At 35.0% G+C, this 23,846-nt stretch overlaps 1 protein-coding gene across 5 annotated transcripts in view; it reads left to right on the top strand.

Moving 5' to 3' along the window:
* LOC115219474 (protocadherin beta-6-like) overlaps positions 1-23,846 on the top strand; it is a 200,959-nt gene that overhangs the window by 168,221 nt on the left and 8,892 nt on the right. For 2 of the 5 annotated variants that reach the window (XM_029789644.2, XM_029789643.2), the window contains 2 exons: positions 6,132-6,273; positions 15,694-15,776. The exons of 1 other annotated variant lie outside the window; for it this stretch is intronic. In XM_029789644.2, the coding sequence (XP_029645504.1) occupies positions 6,132-6,273; positions 15,694-15,752 (201 nt within the window). In that variant the 3' untranslated portion in view covers positions 15,753-15,776. The remainder of the gene's footprint in view (positions 1-6,131; positions 6,274-15,693; positions 15,777-23,846) is intronic. 2 more of the 5 variants (XR_005001784.1, XR_003882299.2) reach the window with 1 other exon arrangement.

Genomic DNA, 23,846 nt, shown 5'->3' with positions numbered 1-23,846 from the left:
AGATAGATAGATAGATAGATAGATGGCTGGATGGACAGATAAACAATGAATAGATAGATGGATAGATGGATAGTCATACTAAAAAAACACAAGGAAAAGGAGAAGAGAAAAGAGGGAGAGACAGAGAGAGAAAGACAGACAGACAGGCAGACAGACATGCGAACAAAGACAGAGCGTGAGTCTTATTTTAGAATTCACCATGTATTCAGTTTACATTCAGAATACAATTTAGGTAAATGACCAAATAATAGCATTTACAAAAGAGAATCAAAGAGAAAAAATCTGAAGAACAAGAAAATTAGGTGGAAAAATCTTGGTTTGGGTTATACTAAAAAATAAATGGGTAAATAAGCAGAATACAAATATATAACCACATATATATATATATATATATATATAGTATATATATATATATATATATATATAATATATATATATATATATATATATATATATAATATATGTATATATATGTATTGTATAAATATATGTATGTATATATATATATATGATTATATATATTTGTAAATGTATATATATATTATATATATGTATATATATAAATATGTATATATATATGATATATATATATATATATATATGTATATATATATATGTGGAATATATATTTATATATCATATAATATATATATGCATACATATATGTTTATATATATATATATATTATATATATATATATATATATATATATATATATCTATATTATATATGTATATATGTATATGTATATATTTATTTATATAGATATATATATATACTTATATGTGTGTGTGTGTGTGTGTCACGGAAGAGAGAGAGAAAAAATTCGGTGAGAAGCAAAAAGGAGAAATGAATGAAAGACGATGAGGAATTAACAATATAACAATGATGAAGGAGAGAGATTGAATGGTAAACTTATTCCATGCCCCCCACCCCCCACCGATGTTCTATTGTCAATGTGTACATGTATGATCTATCGAAATGGACCAAAACTGTGTTTTTGTATGCGTGCGTATGAATGAATGAATGGATGAATGAATGAATGCACGTAGTGGTGTGTAGGTATATACGTGTGTATATGCGGAAATGTTCATAACTCTGTATGTGTGTATGTGTGTGTGTGTATATGTGTGTGTGTGTGTGTGTGTGTGAGAAAGGTGCAGTGATGGGTGTTAATGGAGTTTACAAAAAGGGACATACAAGGGAAGAGACTAGTGTGAGAAGTGTTTGTATGGTGTAAAAGAGAACTTGTGTGCCTCCCCTCCTCTCTGTCTCTCTCGCTTTCTTTCTTTCTTTCTTTCCCTCCACAGAAACACACATTCTCCCTCTCTCTCTCTCTCTGACTGTTTCTCACTTGCTCTCTCTCTCTTTTTCTCTTAATCTCTCTCGTCTCTCTCTCTCTTACCCCTCTCTCTCTCTCTCTATTCTCTCTCGCATTCTTTCTTTCTTTCTTCCCCTTCACACACACACACATCCCCCCCCGCTCTCTCTCTCTCTCTCTTTCTCTCTCTCTGTATCTACATAACTCTTACTCCCTTCTCCTCTCCGTTATTCTCTTTCTTACCAACCAACCAACTGAATTTTTATAATGTCTCCATTGTATGAAGTGTGCTGCTTTTGTGTGTGTCTGTCTTTTTTTTGGTGGTTTTTGTTTATTTCCATCATTCCTTGTCTCTTGTGATTTATTGCTGACACTGTGAAAGGTCTGTGCAGTGTGTTCTTTGAACACAGCCTAACTTTGTGCCTCTTTCCATAGCACACGCTCTATGTTTGTATATGTAAATATATATAAGTGAGTGAGTGTGTGTGTGGACGTATGTATGTATGTATGCATGCCTGATGTATTTGTATTTACCACTGACATCTCTTCTTTGTGTTTGGTTAACACCTTTCTGCTGGTTTTATTTATTTGTTTGCTTCCTTGAGTGTTTGTTATTTAGATCAGTGGTTCGGTGACTGTCGGGGAATGAATGGGAATATACATACATACCATAATATATATAGTAATATATATATATATAATATATATATATACACACATATCATAATAAATAAATAAATAAATAAATAATATATATTATACATACATACATATATATAGATACATATATATATACAGATTTACATACATACATAATTATATATATATATACAGATATATATAATATATATATCTACCTATATACATATATATATATATATCTATATATATATATATATATATATAATATATATAATATATAGTATATATATAACACATATATATAACATACATACATATATATATACATATATATATTATATATTTACATACATACATACATATATATGTATATATATATGCATATATGAGTGTTTATATACTTGTGTATGTGTGTGTCCTTTGTATTCATATATATATACTCTTATATGTCAGAATGTGCATGCATGCGTGGTGTATGTGTGATTGTATGCATCTTTAATAGTTGTGTATGTTAATATAACAATACAATAGATAGAGTGTTACTAGTGGGTTGTAATAATAGGCGGTCAATACAAAACCCCACACAATGTAAATAAGTGTATGCGTGTATGTACGTGTGTATGAGCGTATATATGTATGTATGCCTTTAGGTATATATATATGTATCTGTGTATGCATGCATGTATGTATATATGCATGCCCGTATGTATGTATGCATGCATGCAATTATGAATGTATGCATGTATGCATAACGAGTGTATTGAGATATGTGAGTAATCTTGTGTATTTATTCTAGTATATGTGTAAGTATCGTTATGTATATGTGTAAACAAGTGTTATTATGTATGTAAATCAGTGTGTGTGTGTGACTGTGTGTGTGAGTATTTATGTTTGTATATAAGCTAGTATATTTATGTATATATGTAGAGTAATGTGTGTGTCTGTGTGTGTATGGGAGTATAATCCAGTGCATTTATGTATGTCATGTGTGAATGTGTGAAAGAAAAACCAATGCTTGCATTATTGTTACTTTAACACTGCATATTATTTACACTTAATAAACGTTTAGTATTTCATTAAGTCAATGCTACAATGTTTTAGTACATGGCATAATGGTATGGTTGATTAAACAGACACTGATACATATCTGATACTGATTCGATTGATCCTGGTGAGATGCAAGGTTAAAATAAATCCACCGTTTCAACACACAGTACTAAATTACTATTAAACATATACCCTGGAACTCCTTCAAATATCTGCCATTTTCATTTAATATTTCTAAGCTTATACTCTTTTTTACTCTTTTACTCTTTTACTTGTTTCAGTCATTTGACTGCAGCCATGCTGGAGCACCACCTTTAGTCGAGCAAATCGACCCCGGACTTATTCTTTGTAAGCCAGTACTTATTCTATCGGTCTCTTTTTGCCGAACCGCTAAGTGACGGGGATGTAAACACACCAGCATCGGTTGTCAAGCAATGCTAGGGGACAACACAGACACACAAACACACACACATACTATATATATATATATATACATATATACGACAGGCTTCTTTCAGTTTCCATCTACCAAATCCACTCACAAGGCATTGGTCGGCCCAGGGATATAGCAGAAGACACTCGCCCAAGATGCCACGCAGTGAGACTGAACCTGGAACCATGTGGTTGGTTATGTTTCAAATATATTTTTTGAAGCGCGTGTTGAAGATATTATTATATGTACACACTCAAAGACGGCAAGATGGTAAAGCTATTTGTGAGTGGAGAAAATACTTGGCAAAAGAATTCCTTCCAGTTCCTTATACTCTGAGTTCAAAAGCAACTGAGGTCGTCTTTGCCTTTCATCCTTTCGAGGTCAATAAAATCAGTACCAGTTGAACATTGAGGTCAATGTAATTGGTTTCCCCACTCCCATCAAAATTACTGATCTTCTACCAAAATTAGAAAGACTTATTAGTTTCCAAAATTAGCAAGACTTAGGTGCAGGAGTGGCTGTGTGGTAAGTAGCTTGCTAAACAACCACATGGTTCCGGTTTCAGTCCCACCGCGTGGCATCTTGGGCAAGTGTCTTCTACTATAGCCCCGGGCCGACCAATGCCTTGTGAGTGGATTTGGTAGACAGAAACTGAAAGAAGCCTGTCGTATATATGTATATATATATATATATGTATGTGTCTGTGTTTGTCCCCCTAGCATTGCTTGACAACCGATGCTGGTGTGTTTATGTCCCCGTCACTTAGCGGTTCGGCAAAAGAGACTGATAGAATAAGTACTTGGCTTACAAAAGAGAATAAGTCCCGGGGTCGATTTGCTCGACTAAAGGCGGTGCTCCAGCATGGCCGCAGTCAAATGACTGAAACAAGTAAAAGAGTAAAAAGAGAGTACTTAAATTCTTCACTAGTTCATTGAAATGCAGGTCCTCTTCATATAATTACATAGATTCAATAAATAAACACTTTCTTTAAGAATCAGTTTCCAAAAAGAAAAAAAAGTCTCTGCCAACAGAAATTTATTTATGTTGTTATTGATGTTGTTTAATCATAGATTTATAACTTTTATTTAGTAAATCTGTGATCATAGTTATTCCATCAATTGCAGGATTTTAAGCCTAACTAAAACTATATCACCCAATGTGTTCCTTTTCTTTACCAAGATGCTAATGTATGGTTTGAGTCAGATTTAACAAAATAGCAAACTGGATAATCACGTACTATCACGTATCACCTCCTCTTCCCTGGCCCACTCCTCCTTTCTTACCTTGTCCGAAACTGATTTTTCCCCAATGACCATGGCCCCTTGTTTGTTTACTGCTCACAACATCACCAATACCCCTATATTCCCTATCTCTACCTATCTATCACTCACCTTACACTCTTGCAAATCTACCTGATCCTCTGCCCCTATCTTTCTCACCTGTTCTTCTGTACACACCCTTCTTATATTCACCCTCTTGTAACTTGAGGGTATGCTTTGACACCTCATAATCACCATCTTCTTTACTCCTATCCCAGCTGGGGTAGCAATGTATCTCCTCTAGAGCAAAACACTTGTTCCTATCCTTCTATCATATTTAGCCAGGTGTTGCTTCTCAACACCTGGCTAAAGCCACCTCCTTCAGTACTAAGTCCCCCACAACTGTTGGACATCTTGCAAACAACTTGGGATCCTCACTGGTGCCAGTGACACAGAAAAGCACCCAGTACACCCTATAAAGTGGTTGGCATTAGGAAAGGCATCAGTCATAGAACCTATACCAAAACTGATATAGGATTTCAATATCATCCTCTAATCTGCCAAATCCTGCCAAACCATCCAACCAATTCCAACATGGAATATGAGTGCTAAATGATGATGGTGATGATTATGATGATGATGATGTAGAGACTCTTTTGGTGGATCATCTTATGTATCTATGTTGTTGTTGTTGTTGTTGTTGTTTGGTTTCAGATGACCCCTGAGCAGACCAATGATCGAAGGTATTCCAACAATACTGTCCATCCTGTTATTTTAGGGCTCTATACAACTTGCATGCGATGGTGCACAGCCTATTGGTCAGGGTACTTGGTTTATGAGGTCAGTTCCCAGACCAGGTGCTGTGTTGTGTTCTTGCTTCCCTTCATTCAGCTGTAAATAAGTACCTGTTGTGTTCTGGTGTTGTCTGCTCTCTCACTCTCTACTTGTTTACATCCTGGATGTTCTGTAGGCCGAAAGAAGGAGTATGGCAGAGGGCTATGAGGGGCTGTCTACATCTGCTTGCAGCTACATAGGTGCCAGAAACCATTAATGAAAGCATGCTAAATGTCACCATGTCATACTCTTTCGTTTATGACACCTACCTGTTCTTTATATAACTTGTGCTTATTTTTCTGTTGTTTTTGTTGAGTGATTTCTTCAATTTTGGAGAAGCTAGGATGTGATTTTGAGGGATATTTAGTTTCATTTTCTAGCAGTTTTAGCGACCTTGTAGATGTTCCCCCTAATTGGCTTGGTCTTATTTATATGTTTACTACCAGTGGCAGTGAATAAATAAACCAATTCAGTGTTTACCACAATATGTTTATCACTGCATGCGTTTATCACTGCCGTTGTTCACCACCAGTGAAATTGTAGGCATTCCTTTTGATTTCTGTTTTTTTTTTTTCTTTGATCTTTTTCTCCACAGAGGTATATTCCTCGACTTACTGAGATCCCTAACAAAAGACTTAATCAAATGTCTGCCAAACATGACAGCCCTATGTCCCCTCACATGCACTGTGGACCAGTCTGGAGTGGCAAAGATGGTGATCAGTACGAAGAAATAGCAGGTATGTGTATTAGAGAACATCCCTGAGGGACTAAACTAAAACTATCAATAGCTTTAAATCATTAAAAGCCAATGAAGATGTATACTTATATATATATATATATATACAGTTCTATATTTAAGAGATGAGGAATTATGTACATTATTTACATTATTTACATTTGACAGATATTTGTCATCATAAGGACATATAAATATACATACATATATAAATATATATATTATAATATATATATATATATATATATGTATGTATATATTGTTAATATAATATATATATATATATATGTATGTATATATATTTATGTATATATATGTATATATATATGTATGTATTATATGTATGATATATATGTATATATATTGTATATCTTATAGGTATGTATATATATTGTATATATATATATGTATATATATATATGTATGTATATATATGTATATATCGATATGTATATATATATTGTATATAATGATGTATATATATATGTATATATATATATATATAATGATATAATATATATATATGTATATATATATATTATATTTATATATATGTATATCTATATGTATATATATATATATATATGTATTATTTCGTTGTATACATATTGGAATTTTGTAAACATCAGTTATAGTGTTGTCCTTTACAAGTTTCCAATGAGTGAATCCCCTGGTTTGGTTCCCTGTATTTCTGGTGGTATAACTGGCAATGAAGCATTAGGTACTTGGAGCACTTCATTTAGAAAGTATTGGTTTTTGTCCCTGTTAATATTCTTTGCTGATATACATAGGTAAAATGTATAAACACACATGCACACACACACACACACAGAGCGTATATAAATATTACACACACACATATATATACATACAAATGTGTGTGTGTCTGTGTCTATATATCTACCTTTTTCCTTCTCTCTCTTTCTATATATATGTGTGTGTGTGTGTGTGTGTTTGTGTATGTGTGTCCAGAAATCCGTGAAGCAGATAGATAAATGGGCACTCATATATTCGATAATGGAGTGGGCCTATTATTATTTATAATATCATAGTCTCATGATAGTTAAAGGTAAAAAAAAAAATATAAATGTGACACTATCAGGTCACATACTTTCATACACACTCACACATATAGATGCTTGTACAATGCATCAGAAAGAAACTTAGAAAAACAGAACAAAAGTGTCTGTGAGTCTGGGCAAATGAACTCTTCTCAGAATTCAAAGCAGTGCAAGGTGTTGGAGAGGGGCCCCAGAAGATTGTTATAGAGCCTTCTCCTTGGTTCTTTGAACACTTGACCTATGCACAGGCAGAACCTCACTCTTACAGGCTTTGCATGAGTGTGTGTGTTTCTGTCTGTTTGTTTGTTTATGTGTGTGTGTGTGTGTGTGCATATATGTGTGTGTTTGTGTGTGGGGTGTGTATGTGTTTGTGTGTGTGTGCATGTGTGTGTTTGTGTGTGTGTGTGTGTGTGCATGCATATGTGTGTGTATGTGTGTGTGTGTGCATGCTGCACACATGAGCGTGTGTATGTGTGTGTGCATGTGTGTGTTTGTGTGTGGGGTGTGTATGTGTTTGTGCGTGTGTGTATGTGTGTGTTTGTGTGTGTGTGTGTGTGCATGCATATGCACGTGTGTGTGCATGCTGCACACATGAGCGTGTGTATGTGTATGTTTGTGTGTGTGTGTGCATGTGTGTGTTTGTGTGTGTGTGCATGCATATGCGTGTGTGCATGCATATGCGTGTGTGCATGCTGCGCATGTGAGCGTGTATATGTGTGTATGTGTGTGTATGTGTGTGTGTTTGTGTGTGTGATTGTGTGTAGTGGGCTTCTGCACAGTCTCTTTGCCTTCTAAATTCCACTGGCAAGGTGTTAGGTGCTGGTCAGTTTGATGCTATGGTGGTGGTGGACTCTTGCCCAAATCCCTGCTCAATGGGATCAGATCCGGAACCACATCGTTACAAACTGAATTTCCTAATCACATGGACAAACCTGCCTCCATTTATTTTAGCAAACATTTGCTATTGGTTAGTTTTAATGACCGATAAGCTGTAGTCAAAAAGGTAAACCTAAAAGCCCTAATAAAGGTTTTGGCCATTACAGTGTCACATAAAGTGATAGGGAAACTTACTTCATATTTATTCTGTTGATGAACATTAATATATAGAATGTATGCACATTTCTCTCACTCACTCTCTTTTCCTCTCTCTCTATGCATATATATATATATATATATATATATATATATACATAGAAAATAGTAAAAAGTGAAAAAACTACAGAAGGCTTGTTTTAAAAGGTTAAAAAATATATATTTGAGTCAATATATCTGAAGAATGTTATAAATTTTTTAATAAATTTTCTGTAGTTTTTTCACTTTTTACTATTTTCTATATATTCAACCACGTGCTTTCACAAACCAACTTTCTCACCTATATATATATATATACATATTTTATTTAAAGCAGCAGAAAATACAACAAAACCTGTTACTCTGAGTTTCCCGTTTCCGTTCATCGGACAGTTTTTGCTAGAAAAAACTGTCCGATGAACGGCAACGGGAAACTCAGAGTAACAGGTTTTGTTGAATTTTCTGCTGCTTTAAATAAAGCATATTACTCTACCACTGGTATTTGAGTACTCTTTTTTCCACCTTGTTTCACATTTATGTGTTTACTCCGGTATATATATATATATATATATATATATATATGGCATCCAGCTGTAGAAACACTGCCAGATCAGACTGGAGCCTGGTGCAACCTTCTGGCTTCCCAGATCCCCGGTCAAACCGTCCAACCCATGCTAGCATGGAGAATGGACGTTAAACGATGATGATGATGATGATGATGATGATATATACACACATACATTTTAATACATGTATTTAAATACATTCCAAAATAAACAAGCACTTCCTTTTAATGGCTCTGAGGAAGCCATACGATGTTGCACAGGTACTCAGATCTGAGTACACTGCTTCTTATAGCAGAAACAGTTGTAAGCTAATGAAAGTGGTTACACAACGCCTCATGTTCTATTGTTATTCATTAATTGATAGCATACTCTGTACTCTCTAAACAATTCATTTTAAAGCATCAATATATTGAGTTTTAACAACTGATTTGTTTTGTTGTGCTCAAGTGAAATCCTTATATATATATATATATATATATATATATATATATATACATACATATATATATATGTATGTATATACTCATATGAATCATCAGTGAATCATAAATCTAAAATCAAAGCGCTCTATAAGTTATAGAGCAGTGGAGTACTTAGAACAAGATTGTTATGGCTGGTTCATGGGGTTACCCAGGGTTTCACATCCATAAAACACTTAGCTTTACATACATTTCATCGGACCCTAATGACTGGTCATTAAGGTGTGATGAGATAAGTAAATTTAAGCGCTTTATGGATGCAAACCCAAGGTAACCCCATGAATCAGCCATAACGATCTTTCTGTAAACATGTGGTAAGTAGCTTGTTAACTAACCACATGGTTCCGGGTTCAGTCCTACTGCGTGGCATGTTGGGCAAGTGTCTTCTGCTATAGCCCCGGGCCGACCAATGCCTTGTGAGTGGATTTGGTAGATGGAAACTGAAAGAAGCCTGTCGTATATATGTATATATATATATATGTATGTGCGTTTGTATGTGTGTTTGTCCCCCTAGCATCGCTTGACAACCGATGCTGGTGTGCTTATGTCCCCGTCACTTAGCGGTTTGGCAAAAGAGACCGATAGAATAAGTACTGGGCTTACAAAAGAATAAGTCCCAGGGTCGAGTTGCTCGACTAAAGGCGGTACTCCAGCATGGCCGCAGTCAAATGACTGAAACAAGTAAACAGAGTAAAAAGAGTAAAAATAGAGTATGTATGTATGTGTCTGTCTATGTGTGTTTGTGAGGTGTCCATGTGTGTTTATCCCCAACACCACCATAGTAGACAACCAGTGTTAGTTTGTTTACATCTCTGTAACCTAGTGGTTTAGCAAATAGAGACCAATAAAATAAGTACCTGGCTTATTTGTTTGACTGAACTTTTCAAAATGATTGCTCCAGCATGGCTGCAGTCCAATGGCTGAAGCAAGTAAAAGATAGAAAAATTTAAAAAAACTTGAACACCAGATTAGTGGCAGCAATTCTGTCTGTGACATATTGAAGTAAGCTGATAGTAATCTTAGTACATAAACAAGCTCAGAATCAGTGCTTTACTTGAAAAAAATTTCACTGCTTTCATTTCACACCGTTTCTGATTCCGTTAATAACCATCAAAATATCATACAATCCTTTTTCTCATCTTTAAGTCTGAGACCTTATGCACATCTAATAAATCAATGGGTACGCGAGATGAACAGTTTATTAGATTTTCGTTTTTGATTCTGATCTAATCTGATATAAATTTTCAGTGCTGATGGTGCTGATGGCTTTATTCATGAATTATTTAAAGAACGATTTGCATTTTTGGTCTGCTTATATTTGGACCGTGAATTTTTGCACATTCATACTTGAAATATATTTAAATACAATAGAAAAATTTCAGTTTTGTGTGCTTGTTATTAATATGTGTCATTAATTATAACCATTTCATTTGTTTCATTGAATATAAAATGGTATGTGTGTATTATACTCATAGACACACATACATGTATGCATCTATCTATCTATCTAGCTAGCTAGCTGTCTATCTACACACACACACTCATACACACATATATTCATATATATATATAAATGTACATATGTATGCATGTATGTATATATACATATATATATATATATATATATATATATATATATATATATATATATATATATATATATATATTTATATGCATATATATATATATCTATATATATATGCTGTTGTGTCTAGGGAGAGCCATTCTCTTTTAGTGCCTTATAATTCAACACACTCAGCGATAAAATTTCCACTTATTTCTTTTTTATTTTTCTAAAATTTCCATTCCGTGAAACTCACTTAAAGAATCTTGCAAATCAAATCCAGAAACAATATATATATATATATATATATATATATGCACATATACATACACATGCATGTATGGGTACAGGACGTCACCAACAGCAAACAACCTGAAATACGAAAACAATGACTTTTCACAAGCAACGAGAGAAACAAATGGAAAAACAGTGCAAGTAACACAAAGAATGACCCTTCATCAGTTGTTGACTGTCTAAATACTCCTCATTTCGAGCATTTGATGATAATATGAGTCTTCGAAGACAGTTGCTCCCACAAATACCAAAATAAAATTTTGGATTTATGGAGGGTCAAATTTGGGAACAAAAACAGGACAGCGGAGACATACAAAAAAACTGAGAGCGAAAGAGAGAGAGAGAGAAATACATACATACATATGGAAGCACTCCGTCGGTTACGACGACGAGGGTTCCGGTTGATCAGAATCAACAGAACAGCCTGCTCGTGAAATTAATGTGTAAGTGGCTGAGCACTCCACAGACACGTGTACCCTTAATGTAGTTCTCGGGGATATTCAGCATGACACAGAGAGTGACAAGGCCGGCCCCTTGAAATACAGGTACAACAGAAACAGGAAGTAAGAGTAAGAGAAAGTTGTGGTGAAAGAGTACAGCAGGGGTCACCACCATCCCCTGCCGGAGCCTCGTGGAGCTATAGGTGTTTTCGCTCAATAAACACTCACAACGCCCGGTCTGGGAATCGAAACCGCGATCCTATGACCGCGAGTCCACTGCCCTAACCACTGGGCCATTGCGCCTCCACATACATACATATATTTATACACACACACACACATACACATACACATTCACACACATACTGGTGGAGTTACAATCTACTGTTTAATAATTTCTTTCTCCGTTATTTTCATTTCATTTTCTGAAGGGAGCTGGTGATTAAATACCCTTAATTAATAATAAATACATCCCAAAACATATTTTTAACAGGCACCATATTTTATGCACAAAACATCTATTTTTATCAGCATGTTAAATCATCCACTTCCACATCATCATCACCATCATCAGCAGCAGCAGCAGCAACTACAGTAACAACAGCAACAACAACAGCTACTGCTGCTGCTGCTGCTACTGCTGCTGCTACTACTACTACTACTACTACTACCACCACTACCACCACTACCACCACCACCACCACCACCACCAACACCACCACTACTACTACTACTACTACTACTACTACTACTACTACTACTACTACTACTACTACTACTGCTACTACTACTACTACTACTACTACTACTACTACTACTGCTACTTTAGCATTTCAGCCATTCATCACTTTTGCTCTGACTAGCCCTGAACTATTCATTTGTTCAGATAATCCATAGTAGTCGTCTCAGCTTAATTTCTTTGTCTATTTTTCCATTTTTTTTTTTTTGTTTTCCCCTTTTAAAGACGACACATAGGTTCTGGGCATCATCATCAATCATCGATCATCGTCCTAGACAATATGCGCTCACTTTATTCTCATTATCCATTCTCAACACATGTTCTTAATACCATCTTCTTAACTGTCACAAAGGAAAAAACCTGACGCATTCGAATTCGAATTCAGTCACTCCTTCATTTCACGTCATACATTATACATTTAGATCCAATGTCACACCGTCTCCACTATTCACATTTTTGCAGTTCTTACAAATAATGCCACAGCTTTTAAGACATGCAACATGAAAATACTCTACCTTTTATACAGGCAAAGATAAAATGCATCTAATGCATCTAGTCTCATTTATCACAGGGGTGTGGTTTATAAAAAAAAAGAAAAGAAAAATAGTGATAAATGAATCAGTGTTAAATGATACACCTCCATCTCCACGTCTTTAATAAACGGAATGAATGGTAGATTCCTTGATACCAAATTTGTCGAAGCTCCCATGGTTGTGTATTTTCTTGATTATCTTTTCCTTTTTCCTTTAGAGAACACCTTTGTCTCTTTTACTCTTTTACTCTTTTACTTGTTTCAGTCATTTGACTGCGGCCATGCCAGAGCACCGCCTTTAGTCGAGCAACTCGACCCCGGGACTTTTTCTTTGTAAGCCCAGTATTTATTCTATCGGTCTCTTTTTGCCGAACCGCTAAGTGACGGGGATGTAAACACACCAGCATCGGTTGTCAAGCAATGCTAGGGGAACAAACACAGACACACACACATGCATATATATATATATATATATATATATATACGACAGGCTTCTTTCAGTTTCCGTCTACCAAATCCACTCACAAGGCATTGGTCGGCCCGGGGCTATAGCAGAAGACACTTGCCCAAGATGCCACGCAGTGGCACTGACCCGGAACCATGTGGTTGGTTAGCAAGCTACTTACCACACAGCCACTCCTGCGCCTATGTTAATATTCTGAGTTCAAATTCCACTGAGGTTGACTTTGCCTTTCATCCTTTATAAGACGGTGAGCTGGCAGAAACGTTAGCATGTTGGGTGAAATGCTTAGTGGTATTTCATCTGTCTTTACGTTCTGAGTTCAAATTCCGCCGAGGTCAACTTTGTCTTTCATCCTCTTGGGGTCAATAAATTAAGCACCAGTTGTGTACTGGGTTCAATCTAATCAACTGGCCCTCTCCCCCAAAATTTCAGGCCTTGTGCCTAGAGTAGAAAAGATTATTGGATTTACCTGATTTGATTGATGTACAAATAATATAATAATCATTTTTATTATTATTATACCTGAGCTTGTAAGGTGGTGAGGTGGCAGAATAGTTAGCACAATGGACAAAATACTTTGCAGCGTCTTTACATTCTGAGTTCAAATTCTGCCAAGGCTGACTCTGCCTTACATGCCTTTCGGCATCAATAAAGTAAATACCAGCTGAACACTGGGATCAATATAATTGACTTATCTACTGCCTTGAAATTACTGGCCTTGTGCTAAAATTTGAAGCCATTATTATACCTGTGTTCGTTTTCATATTAAGATTGAAAGAAAATCAACCTTGTTTGTTATAAAATTTTGGACCTGGGTTTGAACCCCCAAAGCAAATTTCATTTTCACACTTATGTGGACAGCTTTGCATATTTTCTCTTAACTGATCTCATGTTGATGGGTAAAAGTATGAAAATTCTTTTATTCCTTTACTTGATTCCATCATTTGACTGTGGCCATGCTGGAGCATCACCTTAAAGGGCTTTTTTTTTAGTCAAAGAAATCAACCCTAGAACTTTTTCTCTGTAAGCCTAGTACTTATTCTACCAGTCTCTTTTGCCAAACTGCTAAGTTACGGGGACATAAACACACTAACATCGGTTGTCATGAGATGGTAGAGGGGCAAACACAGACACAAATACATATGTGTGTGTGTATATATATATATATATTTCATACATAAATATAAGAGGGAATTTTTTAACCACTATCTAGAAACACTTATGCTAGAAGAAAATCCGCTATGGTCTCAACCACTAAGAATTGTTCTCCAGAAAATTTAGCACACCAGAAATGTAAGCGAGCTTACGTTTCTGGTGTGCTAAATTCTTAACAGATCTTCTTCTAGCATAAATGTTTCTACATAATGGTTAAAAAAATTCCCACTTATATTTATGTATGAACTACTATTTACTGAATCCCAGTTTTTTTATATGCTAGACCACTGGTGTTAAAATTGATGTTATCAAATTAATGTCCAATTTTTCACTCTCATTTTGATTTTATATATATATATATACGATGGGTTTCTTTTCAGTTTCCATCTACCAAATCTGCATACAATGCTTTGGTTGGCTTGAAGCTAGAGTTGGAAACACTTGTCCAAGGTGCCATGCAGTGGGACTGAACCTGGTACCATGTGATTGGGAAGCAAGCTTCTTACCACACAGCCATATCTGTATAAAATAAATTCACAGTCTCACAGCACAGTGATGTAAACACCAGTGATGGTCAGCGCATGCTTGGAAGGTGACTCTCGTTGGTGGTCACTGAGGTGCATTTTTGTGGTACAAGCAGAATCCCTTGACTGATTGACCAGTCACCAACCTGTGTAATCACAGATCAATCTATGATGAACATAACATGGTTCACAATTGATTGTATCTCATTCCAGACTAGTGACAAATGAACAGCTATAAATAAGGTTACATGTATCAAAGTGAAAGTGAAACTAAAAATAATATTCTGTAAACTAGATAGAAAGAAGAACTTTCTGAAGATTTGCTTTATACTTTAATAACAAATCCTTAATACTACTTAAGAAATTTTTGCAATAGAAAAGAAAATGATATATGGGAGATCAGAGTAACAGCTGAAGATAATTCTATGAGTCATTTAATTCTTTCTTTATTATAAGAATTTCAGCAGTAAATCATTAAAGATAAGTTCTGTCATTTTACTGTATTGATGGTTCTGTTTCTCTTCTGTCTGTAGCTTGCCGCTTGAAAATGAGGCTCGGAATGAAAGAAAGTTGTGAAGCAGGAGAAATCTAAGATCAAAAATGATTCTTCACATTGGTAAGCACACCCTAACATTGACTAATAACTGCTTGTGTTTAATTAGTTTCATATGAAATAATTAGACCTACTTCTTAATTGATTCCCATGTGAAATATATTGCATGGTTTTCATTTTAATTAATTAGAATGTAACAGTGAACTCTGAAACAAAAGTGAATAAGGGGAAACAATTTTTTTTTAAATATATCATATTTTACTCTTTATTTTTTTTTTACCTTTTATGTGTTACAGTCATTAGACTGTGGCCATGCTGGAGCACTGTCTTGAAGAATTTTTAGACATAAAAAAATCGACCCTAGTAGGTATTCATTTTTTTAAAGCTTAGTACTTATTCTATGGGTCTCTTTTGCTGAACTGCTTTGTTACAATGATGTAAACACACCGACATCAGTTGTCAATCAGTGGTGAGGGACAAACACAGACACAAGGACACACAAAATATATATATGTGTGTGTGTGTATGTACATATATATGTATATATATAAACATATACATACATATATATATATATCTATATAAATATACACATATACAAATATACATATATATATGTGTGTGTATATCATCATCATCATCGTTTAACATCCGTTTTCCATGCTAGCATGGGTTGGACGGTTCAACTAGGGTCTGGGAAGCCAGAACTCTGCGCCAGGCCAAGTCTGATCTGGCAGTGTTTCTACAGCTGGATGCCCTTCTTAACTCCGAGAGTGTAGTGGGTGCTTTTTATGTGCCACCTGCACAGGTGCCAGACGAGGCTGGCAAACAGCCATGATTGGATGGTGCTTTTTATGTGCCACCAGCATGGGGGCCAGACAAGGCTAGCAATGGCTACAATTGGATGGTGCTTTTTACGTGCCACCGGCACGGAGGCCAGTCGGGGCGGCACTGGCAACGGCCACATTCGGATGGTTCTCTTACATGCCACCTGCACTGGTATCTCAGCTACAATTTCCATTAATGTTGAAAGTATATATATATATATACTATATTGAAAAGATGAGGAATTATGTACATTATTTACATTTGATGGATATTTGTCAAATATAAATAATGTAAATTCTGTTGTATCTGGGAAGAATCATTCTCTTTTGGTGCCTTATAATTTACACACTCTCCAATAAAATTTCCGCTTATTTCTTTTTTATTTTTCTAAAATTTTCGTTGCATCTTGCCACCTTTTCAATAGTTTTGAAAAGAGTCAAAACTATTGAAAAGGTTGGAAGACGCAACGAAAATTTTAGAAAAATAAAAAAGAAATAAGCGGAAATTTTACCAGTGAGTGTGTAAATTATAAGGCACCAAAAGAGAATGACTCTTCACAAACACAACAGAACATACTTCAACATACAAACTCACATAAAGAATCTTACAAACCAAATCTAAAAACGAAATAATGTAAATAATATTTATATATTAGGATTTATATACAGGTGCAGGAGTGGCTGTGTGGTAAGTAGTGTGCTAACCAACCACGTGGTTCCGGGTTCAGTCCCACTGTGTGGCACCTTGGGCAAGTGTCTTCTGCTATAGCACCGGGCTGACCAATGCCTTGTGAGTGGATTTGGTAGACGGAAACTGAAAGAAGCCCGTCGTATATATGTATATATATATGTGTGTGTGTGTGCGTGTGTGTTTGTGTGTGTGTGTTTGTCCCCCTAGCATTGCTTGACAACCGATGCTGGTGTGTTTACGTCCCTGTTACTTAGCGGTTCGGCAAAAAGAGACCGATAGAATAAGTACTGGGCTTACAAAAGAATAAGTCCAGGGATCGAGTTGCTCGATTAAAGGCGGTGCTCCAGCATGGCCGCAGTCAAATGACTGAAACAAGTAAAAGAGTAAAAGAGTAAAGAGAATATACATATTTATACAATGGGTATATTTCTGCTTCCATTAATCAAATCCACTCGCAAGGATTTGGTTGGCCCAAAACTATAGTAAAAGACACTTGCAGTTAGGAAGCAAACTTCTACCACACAGCCACACCTTTCTAAAAAGAACAATATAACTTTTATGACTATTTATTTGTTTTATATGTGCCCTTTACAAACCTAGCCAGGCTCATGGTCCCGGTTACCTGGTTTCTATGGTGTATGTGTCCCCCCCCCCAAGCTGGATGGGACACCAGTCCATCGCAGCATTACTCAAGAAACAGTAAGAAAGAGTGAGAGAAAGTTGGGGCGAAAGAGTACAACAGGGGTCACCACCAACCCCTACCAGAGCCTTGTGGAACGTCCTGTGCAGGAAATCTTCACCATGATCGGCTATAGCTTCATTCTGGAGCCTTAGGTGTTTTCGTTCAATAAACACACACAATGCCCGGTCTGGGATTTGAAACCACGATCCTCCGACTGCGAGTCCTCTTCCCTAACCACTGGGCCATTGCACCTCCACTGAAATAAAGCATTTATCCTTATTTTCTTTCATTTAAAACTTTTGTGAATGGCACAGGCGAAAATGATTGCTTCAAGCTCATGTTTTTCATTTCCTTTCTGGTCCTCATGATAATAATATAAATGTCTTAAGCTCCATTTGAACACTGTCATGAACTTGTATATATGTGTGCATGTATGTGTGAGTGAGTTTATATATGTGTGTGCATTTGTATGTGTGTGTGTGTGACTGTATGCGCCTGCCTGTATGTTTGTAAACATGAACGTGCATGTGTTTATGTTTGTCTTCACCACAGCTTCATCTCTGGTATTGGTTTGTTTCTATATTACTTATCATTCACTCACCTCTACATAACTTAGCAGATTGGCAAAAGAGACCAAAAGAATGAGTACCAGACTTTAAACAAGAAATAAAGTCCTGGGGTTGATTTGTTCGACTAAATTCTTCAAGGTAGTGCCCCAGCATGGCCGCAGTCATATGACCGAAAGGAATCAAATAAAAAGAGGTCGGTTATTTACAGTGTATGGCTCCACAAGTTTGAAACATCTGTTTGAATTGTTGAAATTATCCTAAACCAGTCAATCAAGGGTGAAATACAACCAGTACTTATTTTAAATTAAACTGATTTCATTTGAATGTTGTCACTTGCCTTGGAGCACAATATAAGCAAGAGAGATTAAATGTATGTTGTTTTGATCTTTTGTTCAGAACATTAGCAATACAAATGTTGTACCTTATATATTTACTTTATCAAAATACAGTAAATTCTATTATATAGAATGCAAATTTTGGAGCTTTCATTATAATTAATAGAACACCTCTCATTGTCTGAATACATGATTTCAAACCATTTTCTATCCTTATTTCAATATAAATTTTAGAGACTCATTTCAACTGTCTAAACACTCTGCCATTTCACATACATATAAAATTCAGTTAAAAATAAATAAATAAATAAATATATACAAATAGAAAAATATAAAAAAACAACAACAAAAGCATAAACAAATTGCTACTGTTGAATATTTGTACTACTGTTTCATTGTCATCTTATACAGAAAATATTTTTTTCATCTCTGCTTTGAAATGTTAATTGTAATAACTAAAATCAACTGGATCTTTGAGTTAATATGTTTCAAAGGGTGAACTATTATTAATTTACTTCACGTTAATCTATTAATTACAATGAATTTGATTAGAAATTTACATTTTACAATAATAACTACACATTGAATAGTTGCCGTTATTAAAATATTCACACTTTGAACTATAGTTTAGATTTTATTTAATATTCACAATTCAAATTATCACTTTCAACTGTTAACTTTAATTAAATATATGTACATTGGTCAAATACAACAAGTCATACATTGTTATGTTAACACCAGCAAACTTAACGCTGGAGTGTTAACCAGTAGAAGCAATCTCATTTGGACTTGTTAACTACAAGACACCATCTATGCCAGATTGATTAACTTAAAGAATCAACCACACTTTAAACTGTCAAGTATAAGAAGCAGCCACACATTGATGTGTTAGGTGGCCTTATTTTGAAATTCCAAATGCAAATATATTGCATCAGTAGCTTAGCTATTTTTCAAATGTTCAATAAACTTAATGGAATTTCAAGCCTAATTTTTCTCTAGCTTACAGCAGATAAGAGGAAAGTGAATGGAAAGTAATATAGAAATTAAATTGGGTGGCAGCTAGGCAAATCAATATGTAGCACAATCTTTCAATTGATTCAAGGAATATAAATCATTGACTTTATTAGTTCTCTCTTGAATATTTTTCTCCAAAATATGATGTTAAATATTTTTCTGTTTTTTTTTGTTTTTTTGTTGATACATTGACTTGAGAAGCTTTCTCTTTTCTTTTCATTATTTAATTACCTTATTCATAATCTCATTTTTATGTCAAGAAATATATTTCCTGAACACCTGAATCTAACACAATTCCACTAAATGATTACCACTCTCAATGTGTTCTTATGTATTGGGGAAAAAAAAACAAAAAAAAAAACGAATAGTAAAAACAAAAAAAAACAAAAAGAAAACACAGAGCCAATTAAGTTTATCCCTTTTTCAAAGTAATCTCTTGAGTTCAGTGTAACAGAACGGTTGCATTCCATTTTCAAACAGAACAAAGATATTTTATATATTTCTTTCTTATATTCTTGTGTTTTCTCGTGAATTTTAGTTGACACTTTCTAAAATATTCTTTTTGTTTTGTACTTCAATTTTCAAAATAGGAAGAAGAGAAAAAGGAGAAGAAATGTCTCTCAATAATGTATATTAGAAATGTAAGGAAAGTGTATTACCAGTTTATTGTATTTGGTTAGGAATGTTTGCCATATACAATCTAGATATACTTCTCCCTTTTTCTCATCGCCTTTTTCTTAAGAGAATGGCAGAGATTTCGGTGAACTTTGTGATAATATATAAAGGTTGTTAGTAGCATATGAAAGAGACTGAGCTGTATGTGCCTGCTGAGATAGTATTCAGAAATTTTTTTTAAAAATCATTGATAATTTTGTCCATTATTGCAAAACTATATCTGATACATTATTACTCAATTGATTTTTGTAGGTTAATAAAATTATAAACTCTCAGCATGAAATATTCCTCCATTTATTTGTTTACTGGAAATTATCAGTATGACTCATTTTTTCCCCTTCTTCAATTATAATTTTTTTTCATGTTTAAATTTTTTTTTTTTTTGTTTAACGATTCAAGAAGGTTAACCTTAAGGTGGTGAACTGGCTGAAATAGTGTTGTACAAAAAGCCTGAAATATTTAATTATAACACTTCATGTTCTGAGTTCAAATTTTGCCAAGATCAACTTTATATTATGCCATCTTTTCATGGCGCTTGTCCCAGAGTACAGATTGGCTGACTTGTCCTGGAATTGAATGCATTCTCACTGGCTGAAATACTTATTTCTTTACTACCCACAAGGGGCTATACACAGAGAGGAGAGGACAAACAAGTACAGACAAACAGATTAAGTCGATTATATCGACCCTAGTTTGTAACTGGTACTTATTTAATCGACTCCAAAAGGATGAAAGGCAAAGTCGACCTCGGAGGAATTTGAACTCAGAACGTAGCAGCAGATGAAATACCGCTAAGCATTTCGCCCGGTGTGCTAATGATTCTGCCAGCTCGCCACCTTTAGCTGAAATACTAGAGGAAAAACAAAATAGCATTCTGCCAAAAGCTGGTATGAATATAAAGCCAGTAAAGTTCCTCAACTAATGAAGAGATCTAAAACTAATTCCATCTGCTTCGATTTTCAAAATATCAATAAATTTTTGGAGACTGCAAAAGGTGGTGGAAAGAACAGTAGGCACCATTGTTAAAATAGTCAAATACTAGAATTCATTTAATATTTTATAAGGTATCTTAGATATTTTTGGAGGGAAATCTAAATGCTCTTCAATATAGGGCTATCAGCAATGATATTTTGCATCTCTGTTTCATTTCACTGTATTATGCAAATGTGAAGGTTCGTGGCAAAGTGGTTAAGGATATTCTGTTCATGGTCATAAGACTTTGAGTTCAATTCCTGGTGGTGCATTGTGTCTTTGAGCAAGAAACTTTACTTCAGTATTGTTTGAGTCCACTCATCTGGCAAAAAGGAGTAGTACCAGTAATTCAAAGGGCCAGCTTTGTTACATCCTGTGTCACACTGAATCTCCCTGAGATCTACATTGAATGTATGCATGCCTGTGGAGTACTCAGCCACTTTCATGCCGTTCCGTTGATTGGTTCAATAGAAACACTCATCATCGTAACCGACGGAGTGTGAACTATTACTCTTTTACTACTTTTACTTGTTTCAGTCATGTGACTGTGGCCATGCTGGAGCACCACCTTTAGTCGAGCTAATCGACCCCAGAACTTATTCTTTGTAAGCCTAGTACTTATTCTATCAGTCTCTTTTGCCAAACCGCTAAGTTACAGAGACGTAAACGCACCAGCATCGGTTGTCAAGCAATGCTGGGGGGACAAACACAGACACATATATTGACATATACACATAACCATACACAAATAACCATGCATACACATTCACACTTACCCAACACACACACATATATACAATCATACATACATACAATCATACATACATACATACACATACATACATACATACATGCATGCATACATACATACATACATACATACATACATACATACATACATACATACATACATACTATGGTTTACCATAAATTTTCCTTCTACCAACTTCATTTACAAGGTATGGAAGGCTCAGAACAATGAAACTGAACTTTAAGCCATGTGGTTTTGAAGAGGACTTCTTAACCATACAACCATGCCTGCACCAAAATAAACTTAATCCTTTAACATTTAAAGACTAACTGTATATAGCCCCAAATATTCTACCTATGTTATACTCAAACTGACCAGACCCAGAATCTCACACCTACCCAACAATGTCATCCTAAGAATAAACAGTCACCTCATCAAAAAATCACAGTTACAGGATAATGCATGATTGATTCAAAATAATGTGAATAGATAAGTATTGGCTGTGTGGTAAGTAGCTTGCTTACCAACCACATGGTTCCGGGTTCAGTCCCACTGTGTGGCACTTTGGGCAAGTGTCTTCTACTATAGCTTCGGGCCGACCAAAGCCTTGTGAGTGGATTTGGTAGACGGAAACTGAAAGAAGCCCGTCGTATATATGTATATATATATATATGTTTGCGTGTATGTTTGTGTGTCTGTGTTTGTCCCCCTAGCATTGCTTGACAACCGATGCTGGTGTATTTATGTCCCCGTCACTTAGCGGTTCGGCAAAAGAGACCGATGGAATAAGTACTGGGCTTACAAAGAATAAGTCCCGGGGTCGAGTTGCTCGACTAAAGGCAGTGCTCCAGCATGGCCGCAGTCAACTGGCTGAAACAAGTAATAAAATAAATAAATAAATAAAAGAGTAAAAGAGTAATACCTGACTTAAAGGTTGATAAATAGATATTTAGGCTCAATGAGAAATTACAGTCCATGGTTTAATCACAGGGCTTTCAACATTTCAGAATGAAGATTCATCTGACAAGTTTCATTTCTCTTAAGAATCATCAGATATTACTTACTTTCAACTTTGTAGTTGTCAAAAGAAAGCACAAATATATACAACTAATGTAAAATGAATATTAACCCTTTCGTTACTAACCCAGCTGAAACCGGCTCTGGCTCTGTAGTACAAAGGTCTTGTTTTCATAAGTTTTGAATTAAAATCTTCTGCCAAATCTTAGTCACAATTTATGTTCCTAACACTAGTTTAATGATAACTAAGTTATTTTACTAAATTCTTTGTTATATTTAAAGTAATTGAAAGAAACACAGAGCATCTCAAAATAAATACAGTAACGAAAGGGTTAAGCACATTGTGATATCATAGTTCATTGTTTAATCGTAGGGCTTTAGAATGAAGAATGAGCTGACCAGTTTCAATCTTTTTTTATGAATCATCAGGGATCACTAACTTTCAGCTTCATAGCTGCCGAAAGAAAGTACAACTATATATGACAAATCTAAAAAATATTGTATGTAGCACATCTTTAAATAATATTAAAATTTTGACTGCCTGGCATTCTGGAATACCAATGTGTCACAGGTTGTTAATAAAAACTATTACTGTTCCTG

The sequence above is a fragment of the Octopus sinensis genome, linkage group LG14, assembly GCF_006345805.1.
Source record: "Octopus sinensis linkage group LG14, ASM634580v1, whole genome shotgun sequence".
NCBI lineage: Eukaryota > Metazoa > Mollusca > Cephalopoda > Octopoda > Octopodidae > Octopus > Octopus sinensis.
This window is presented reverse-complemented; position numbering and strand designations above follow the sequence as displayed.